The 9,275-nt window shown below is 36.5% G+C and overlaps 1 protein-coding gene across 1 annotated transcript; it reads left to right on the forward strand.

The window, feature by feature from the left end:
* The first annotated feature begins 6,224 nt into the window (after nt 1–6,224).
* Nucleotides 6,225–9,023, forward strand: LOC122004404 (receptor-like protein EIX1). Its single transcript, XM_042559296.1, has one exon. The coding sequence runs from the start codon at nt 6,225–6,227 to the stop codon at nt 9,021–9,023; it is 2,799 nt and encodes a 932-aa protein (XP_042415230.1).
* The last annotated feature ends 252 nt before the right edge of the window (nt 9,024–9,275 follow it).

Raw genomic sequence — 9,275 nt, forward strand, 5'->3', positions numbered from 1 at the left:
GCTGTAGTCTCAACTCCAAAGCGTCGAGCACCACCTCCGCCTCTTCCTCACAAAGTACCCCGAGCAAACCCTCCACCTCCTATCCCAAAGCCACAACACCCATGCTGTATAGAACATGGGGGATGACGGACGCAATTTCCATAGCCCCCAGATGGGCTCCAAAATTTTGTACCTACCATCGGTCTGAGATGCACAACACTTAAGATTGTTACCATCACAATCAAGAAAAGCGTTGGCGGCTAACCAACGTTTCTGCCAACGATCGCCATCTCCTAATAGTTGTCGCTATAAGTGGCCGAACAAACCTCCCTGAAGAGACTACCAAGGCATTGAACAGTGTCGACATACATCACAACAACAAGATAACCAGGCTCAGGCCCTCGCACGGGTCGAATGGGAGAGTCCCCCAATGTGGCAAGAAGAAAATCGTAATAATGTTGCTCAGGGGGATATTGGTATAATTGCAGGAGGTCGGAATGACGAGGATTCCAACTGGTTAAAGAAATCACATGTCTACCAACTAGAAATCCACGCTGTCGGTTGTAGCCATGAGTAGGCACGAGGACCCGAGATTATTTTTGGGCCAAGGATTTGGAAGGGGTGGAAATACCCCCATGATGTTTTGATTATCAAGGTTGTTATAGCCAATTATAACATATATTGCACTTTTGTTGACAAAGGTAGCTCTGTCAACGTCATCTTCAATAAAGCATTCAAGCAGTTGCAAATAGAGACGAGTGAGCTCCAGTTCATGATGACGCCACTATATGGCTTCACGGCAACGAGGTCTAGTTGCTCGGCTAGATCAAACTGGCCATATCTTTAGGGGATCGATGAGTCCCTAATGAGGATGCGTCGGTCGACTTTTATTGTAGTAGACATGCCTTCAACATACATTGTCATTTTGGGCTAGCCGACCCTAAATGAATTTCGAGTAGTTGTTTGGACTTTCTGCCAAAAAATAAAATTCTCCATGGATGATCAGGTGGTGATGCCGGAGGGAGTTGCTCAAGCCTAGCCGGCTAGCAGTCTATCATTTTAGGTTTATGTGTTATCCTTATGTCTTCCGCTATATTTTATTTGTTTCTAGCCGTGTGGGTTGTATACTGCGTGGTTATGTATAATTCCAGCTGTGTGGGCTGAGCTCATTATTATTGTTCAGCCACATGGCTATGTATCCAGGTTTCGTATATTATCATAAGGGTGAGATGTTATCCGTTTGTCAAGCAAGGACTCCCTCGGGGAGTGAAACTTATGAGGGTGGATATACAGCTTCTATCATTATTGTGGGGGTTACATGAGACCGTTCATATACATGTAACAAAAGATTTCTCGAAGGATAACTGTACATATATATTCCAGGCTATACACCTTCTATTACCTGACATCTTCTGACACTAAATATTCTATGTCTCCTCATTATTACAGAGGTTATGAGAGCTGATATAAAAAGGAGTTCTCTCCGTTGGTGAGGTATGCAATATATTCTAAGCAGACTTTACAATACTCACTCGCATATACGGTTCATTCTCTCCACTTTTCGCTCAGTCACCATACTGATTTGAGCGTCGGAGGACTTATGCAGGGATTCCCTCTCTGGTTCTCTCTCTAACATTATGTTTGTTCTTTCGAGTGTGCGCAGAGGAGCCGAAAGGAGTATTAGGTGTCATAATTTCTCCCTAGCAAAGTCATCTTCTGGTTAACAGCAAAACCACTTATCCAATATGTTATCTCAGGTCATCGCTTTCAGACAAGATCAAATATTATAACTCAATTTTTAAATTATAAACGTAAAATCTTTTTGGCATATAACTTAAAAAAAATATTTAAAAAAAAACTATTGTGCGTAGTTCGCGCACAGAAGGGTACACTGCCCATAAGGTAGGATCGAATTAACCGTTTTTTAGATTCGTGTTCCACACATTCCAAATCAATAGCAATTCATGCTACGCAAGAAATTAATGTTGATGCAGACATCTATGATCATATATTTCGTGTTATTTTTTTATCCAAATTAAATAATAGAGAGAGAGAGAGAGAAAATGTTGTTAAAGTTCTTATTGATCCGGCTTTGTTGAACTCTTTGTGCAACATCTCAGGAAAAATTCTGGAAATATACCAATTACTAAAATGTGAAGAACAATATGTTTATTTTAAAAGTAGTTATCTTGGTGTGCTTTTTGCTTTTACAATATGCGAAATTTAATATATTTCACATTCTGCAAATACGAAACTAGATAGAAATCACAGACATGCTATGACTGCCCAAAAAAATAAGAATTTATGTTTTTATTTTTACAGCTTTTGCATTTCTTAAATGCGAAAGTTGTAGTTTCACATTTAAGAAATGCGAAATCTGTAGTTTAAGAGAATATTAATCTGGTTATTTATATAATTTTCTTGAATATTGAGAGAAAATATTTGGTATCTATATCGTGGTAATTACAAAATGTGAAACCACGTTGAACTAAAAAAACAAAGTCAAAAAATAGGAAATCTCTAAATAAATATAAAAGTTGTTCTTGGATATCTCTCAAAAAATTCCAAATATGAATGTTGGAACAATTTAGTAATTATCACAGACTCTACCGTTCCAGTTTCAATATCATTTCATTAAATGGTTATTATGCGAATATATTAAAAAAATAATAATCATTATATAATTATTATAAAATAATAAAAAATATATTTGGAATTTTGATTTAATGATTTTTTTATAATTTATATTTGGTGATTTAAGAATTATGAAAATAACCTATATTAAATATTTAATCATAACTATTTAAGGATATGCCTAAAATACTAAACAACATTATAAAAAGAATAAACAATAAATTATATATATTGGATGATAATAATTAAAAGTATTTAAAATTTAATTAAATTAAAGTTATTTTGGAAAATAATAATATAATTAATATTATTAAGAAAACAAATTTATATGATTATATAGATTTTTTAAAAGATTTTAAATAAATTTTTATTATATTATATTATATTTTAAAATGATTATATTTTTAGAAAATGAATTTTATTTATTAAAATCTAAGTTCTTATTTTTCTCACGTGTCATGCACTTACCTAGTCAACCCTAAACCACCGCCGCCACCTTCTTCTTCTCGCGATCTCGTGTTCGACCGCCCCATGAGTTGTCCGATCAAGCCACGTCGGAGCGCCTAAATCCTAAACCGTCACCACCACCTCCTCCTTCTTCTCGCGGTGCCTGCCTAAACCCTAAACTGTCGCCATCAGCTTCTTCTTCTCGCAATCTCGTGGTCGCCCGCCCCATGAGTTGTCCGATCAGGCCACATCGGAGCGCCTCATTGCGAAGGTTTAGAAGGCAAGTCTGGCTCATTGTGAAGGATTAGAAGGCAAGACCCAACGGTGAATATTAAGACCCGATTCTCGTCGAATTCGCCAGCATCGAATTGTACTCTAGACAGTGAGTTTTATGGTTTTAAAAATCTTATTTTTTTAAAAATAATAGTTCATAAGGTAATATATTGATGTATTAAATATACCATGTAATTAAGGATGTATTCCACATGTGTAGGCTAGTTACCAGTGTTAATGGTACACATTTGCGAGGGGCTTATAAGGGAAAGATGTTTGTAGCTATTTCTAAGGATTCAAACATTCATATATTACCTGTTGCTTATGCTATAGTAGATGAGGAGACTATAGCTAGTTGGTGTTGGTTTTTTGAACAATTCAAGTATTATGTGACACAAGATAAACAGTTATGTGTTATTTCTGATAGACACTGTGGTATTATTCATACAATGTCAAATTTAGAGGAATAAAAGGAACCAATTGCATATCATAGATTTTGCCTTCGACATGTTCGACGTAATTTTATGACAAAGTTTAAGAATATCACTTTGAAATATTATTGTTGGGCTATTGGCAGTACTACTCAAAGATGGAAATTCAACAAATTTAGGAGACAGATAAGGGCACTTGATCCAGTGACATGATAGTATTTGAGAGATATTGACATAAGTCAGTGGAGTCTTGCTTACAATGGTAACCATCGATGGGGATGTCTCACAACAAACATTTCTGAGAGTTTGAACAATGTATTACGAGGGGATAGGTTGTTGCCAATTAAGGCATGCATTCATCTGTTATTTCATAGATCTGTTCAACTTTTTCAAAGGTATAAACAGGTAGCACATCATTGTAATACAACCCTCCTGCCACATCATTGGAGTAAATTTAGGGAGGTTGAAAGACATGCACAAGGACATCACATTGATGAGCTTAACTATGTAGATGGAGTGTACAAGATTGTAACAACAAGACAATTGAATGGTAAAGGTGATCATGTACACACAATTCTTTTCTATGAAAATGATTGCACATGTGGAGAGTGGCAAATGCATAGATTTCCATGTTCACATGCAATTGTTGTTTGCCAACATAGAGAGGATAATGCTATTGACCTTGTGGATGAAGTTCACACCACAAAGACTTACATGACATAATATTCTAGCAATTTTTATCCTATTTGTCATAAGGATTATTGGACAAATCCAAGTTGGGAGATTCAAGCAGATTACTCAAGATTGATCAACCATGGGCGGGGTAAGCAACGTGAAAGTTGAATACAAAATGAGATGGATTTGAGGCACCCTGATGAACCTCGTAAATGTGGAAGGTGTCACCAAACTGGCCACAACAAGAGAAATTGTCAAAATACATACCCTAAGGTTGATAATGAAGTCGATGGTTGATCTTTTTTAATATATTTTATCTCAATACATGAATACTATATGATGGGAGTTAGTATTTTGTTAATTTTGTATTTATAAGATTATATCTCATACAATGATGTCATTTGGGATTTGAAACCTTGTACAACTTTATGTATACTCTATCTTATGTTGTTGTATTTTTGTCTTCATTTGTGTATTTTCGTTACAAATAGGGATGTGCAATCGTTTTAAACCGAACCGACCGAACTGATTAAGCCCTAAAACGAAGCGATCAAACCTTTTTTGAGCAGACCGAACCAACCGAACTTTTCAAAAAAAATCGAACCGACCGAACTGATAAAACATCGATTAATTTGGTTTTCTACTGAAATAACTTAAATTTCTATCCAATTTGGAAAGTCCAACAGTGCAACAGCTAAGTCATGATTCTCACCATAATCATGTCGTGAGACGATCATATCCAAGTTCTGGTCTAGCCCTGGTGAGCAGTGAGCACCATCATCACCACAGCATTGCTTTACAGATGCAACCTTCATACTCTTCCAACTTCCAAGTTTCAAGCTAAGTGCGATCATATCCAGGTTTTGTTGCGTGCTTTCTAACTCACGGACAATGGTCGACGGAGCCCAAAGTGAACAAGGATGCGCAGGGCCTGAAATATTCAGGCCTTATACAGGGCTTGATATTTCAAGCCCTGATAGTTTGAGATGAGTTTAATCGGTTTAACTAAAATTCGATTTCCAAAATCAAAACCGAACTGATTAAATCGATATTTTTAGAAAAAAATGAACTTCCGATTTAACCGATCCGAAATTTTAATTTCGGTCAATTTAATCTGTTAATTTGGTCTACCCGAACTTTTGCTCACCCCTATGTGATGCATGATGGTGTGAGTTGCTTTGAGTGCATGATAAGTGAATTGTGTGATGATTAAGGAATTTACCTCAATTGTAGAGGATAAACTCTTAATTATGTTATATGGTTGGATATTTAGTTTGAGAGTCTTTACCTCTCAAATCAGTTTTTAATACAAATGTATCTATTTCCTTGAAAGCTGTACAAATATTTTTTAAAAAATCATTTTCCGTGTTAGTAGAACGCTATTTCCATTATTTTTTCGTATTTGTAATATTCGCATTTTTTAAATGCGAAAGTTATAATTTCACATTTAAGAAATGTAAAAGATGAAAAAATAACAATAAAAAAATAAATTCTTTTTCTAAGTGTGTAGAATGTGTGACATTTACCTTTTTTCCGCAGATTCGCATTTGGTAAATGCGAAATGATAGCTTTCACATTTACAAAATGTGAAACCTTGTAAATTCTTTTTTTGTTTGGCATACGTAGAATGTTTGTGATTTCCATCTAGTTTCACATTTGCAGAATGTGAAACTTATTTAAGTTTCGCATTTTACAAATGCACACAAAGATGACTACTCTCAAAATAAACACATTGTTCTCCACATTTTAAGAAATTGGTATATTTCGGGAATTTTGTAACATCTCATGGCTACTGCTGCTATACTCAAGCTTCTCCTTTACCTCTTCTGGATTTCTCTCTTATTTCTCTCTGGATCGTTGCAACTCTGCATAGAGGAAGAAAGGAAGGCTCTGCTGAGCGTGAGAAGTGGTTTTCCTAGCGTCGATAGAGTGCTATCTCCATGGAAGGGCAAAGAGTGTTGCAGTTGGAATGGTGTAGGATGCAACAGCATCACAGGTCATGTTATCAAACTTGACTTCTCTTTTAGATATCCTTTGCATCGTGGTATTTTTTCCAACAGAAGCGAGGTGCATCCTTTATTGTTTCATTTGAAGCATTTGAAGTATTTAGATATAAGTGGGAACAACTTATCAAGCCATCAAATTCCTGGCTCGATAGGATCTTTAACTCAATTGCAGCACTTGGACCTTTCGGGATGTTGGTTCCAAGGAGAAATTCCCTACCAACTTGGCAGTCTCTCCAACCTGCGTTACTTATCTCTGTCTTTCAACGAGATTTCAGGACAAATACCAGCATCTTTTGTCCATCTCAGCAATCTGCAGTTCTTGGACCTGAGCTATAATAACATCAGCGGAGAGATACCAGAAGATATTGGCAACCTCAGAAACATAGAATGCTTGTTCTTCTGTTATAATCAGATCGAAGGTGTAATACCAAGAAGCATAGGCAACTTGACTAAAATGTTAGAACTGAACCTTTCTGCTAATAGAATTGCCGGGGGATTACCGGAGACTATTGGCAATCTAACTGCATTGCAGAAGTTGGACTTATCGGGTAATCAGATTAATGGAAAGATACCGGATTCAATGAGAAATCTCCTTCAGCTAGATGTTCTTAGTATCTCTCAGAACAACATAAGCGGATTGATTCCTGATGCCTTGGGAAGTCTATGCAACTTGAGTACAATCAATCTCTCTTATAACAGCATAACAGGGAGTGTTGTTGAATTCTTTGAACAACTATCAAGATGCAGAATTAACAAAGGTCTTTCCCATGACTTGCATGACAATCAGTTTACTGGTCTTTTTCCTAGTCCTTTTGAGAGGCTTCAAAGATTAGTTTTTCTTGACCTTGGTTCCAATCAATTGAGCGACTCAGTTCCAGCATCCTTGGGGAAATTGTCTGCATTAATGACCTTAAGTCTATGTTCAAACTATTTGGTTGGAGATATCACAGAAGCCCACTTTGCCAATCTCACAAATTTATATTACATGGATATATCTGACAACAACTTGTCAGTCAAAGTGAGCCAAGATTGGCTTCCTCCATTTCAAGCAGTAGGAATTCGAATGGGCTCCTGCAACTTGGGACCCAGATTTCCTCCATGGGTGCGGAACCAAACCATTTTAAATGAGCTAGACATATCAAACAATGGAATTTCAGATGCTTTTCCTGATTGGTTTTGGAGCTCGTGCACATCCAACTTGGAGCTAGATGTTTCTCAAAATCATATGAGAGGAATGTTGCCACGCTCTTTAGAATGCTTCAAGGATGTATGCAAATTAAATTTAAGTTACAACAACTTTGAAGGCTTCATACCAAGAATGCAACTTTCGGATGCATATTTGGACTTCTCTTACAATTCCTTCTCTGGACCTATTCCTAGTAGCTTGGCTGATAATGCTGTGTATATGTCTTTGTCAAACAACAAATTGAATGGTAGTATTCCATCCTCCGTTTGTACAGGAAATTTTCTAGAAGGTATCGACCTTGGCAACAATGATTTATCTGGAACACTCCCTGATTGTTTCAGATATGAATCAGAATTGATGATTCTCGACGTTTCAAACAACAAGTTATCCGGCAGGATCCCTAGCACACTTGGATTTTTACGAAGACTCCAATCGGTGCACTTGAATCACAATAGACTCTCTGGCACAATTCCCACAACATTGATACAGTGCATTGCACTTGTGGTAATTGACTTCAGCTGGAATGAATTGTCTGGTGACATACTCAGTTGGATCGGACCAGAACTGTCATCATTAAGAGTCCTTTCTTTGAGGTCAAATAAGTTCACCGGTGAGATTCCATCAAAACTCTCGTTGATGCCTTCACTCCAAATCTTAGATCTTGCTCACAATCTTTTCTCTGGTTTGTTGCCTCCTAGTTTTGGTAATTTCACTGCTATGATGAACAACCAGAACAATAAAATACCTTCACCACTAGACGCACTTGATTATTGTACGGAGAGCCTCATTATATTTGCCAAAGATTCATCACTTAATTTCACTACTACGCTTTCGTTTGTCAAGAGCATTGACCTCTCGTATAACAATCTCTCGGGCATGATTCCAAAAGAGCTAACAAATCTTAATGGCCTCCGCTACCTCAACTTATCTTTCAATTACTTTTCTGGACAAATACCCGAGAAAATTGGTCTTATGGTCCAATTAGAATCACTTGATCTCTCAAAGAACAATCTCTCTGGTAAAATCCCTTCGAGTATCTCTGCGTTAACTTTTCTAACCGTCTTAAACTTGTCTTACAACAATCTTGTCGGGAAAATACCGGTGGGCCCTCAACTTCAAACCTTCACCAACTTGTCTTATATCGAAAACCCTGAGCTTTGTGGGGAACCACTTGAAATCAAATGCCTTGAAGACAACCAAACTAACAATGATGGAGTCACAGAAGAAGGGCACATGCTTGAAGATGGAGAAATTTGGTATTTTAGTGGCTTTGCTCCTGGATTTATATTTGGCTTCTGGGGATTCATGGGTGTAATTATGATCAAGAAGAACATAAGAATCAAATACATTTTACTTATCGATAGCATAGTTGGTTGGTTTATGCAAATGTAATGGGAACTAAGACTTAAATATGTCTACATTAATTCTAGGATTTATGGAGCTTGTAGTACTTTTATGATATAAGACCAAGCTTGTTGTAATGAATTTAAGTTTGATATTTGACATTTAAGTCATGAATCATATGTGATTGATATGAATATGATGAGTTAAATATTAATAATGACTTTTTTTAGCAATAGTTATTCTTGTATTTTTGTTGCAAGGCAATGATTCAAACCTTTGTTTAAATTTATTACATATGAA

The sequence above is a fragment of the Zingiber officinale genome, chromosome 7B (genome assembly GCF_018446385.1).
Source record: "Zingiber officinale cultivar Zhangliang chromosome 7B, Zo_v1.1, whole genome shotgun sequence".
In the NCBI taxonomy this organism is placed as follows: domain Eukaryota; kingdom Viridiplantae; phylum Streptophyta; class Magnoliopsida; order Zingiberales; family Zingiberaceae; genus Zingiber; species Zingiber officinale.

Excerpts from the sequence above, each read along its gene's own strand:
- LOC122004404 (XM_042559296.1), top strand. The coding sequence starts at position 6,225 with ATGGCTACTGCTGCTATACTCAAGCTTCTCCTTTACCTCTTCTGGATT.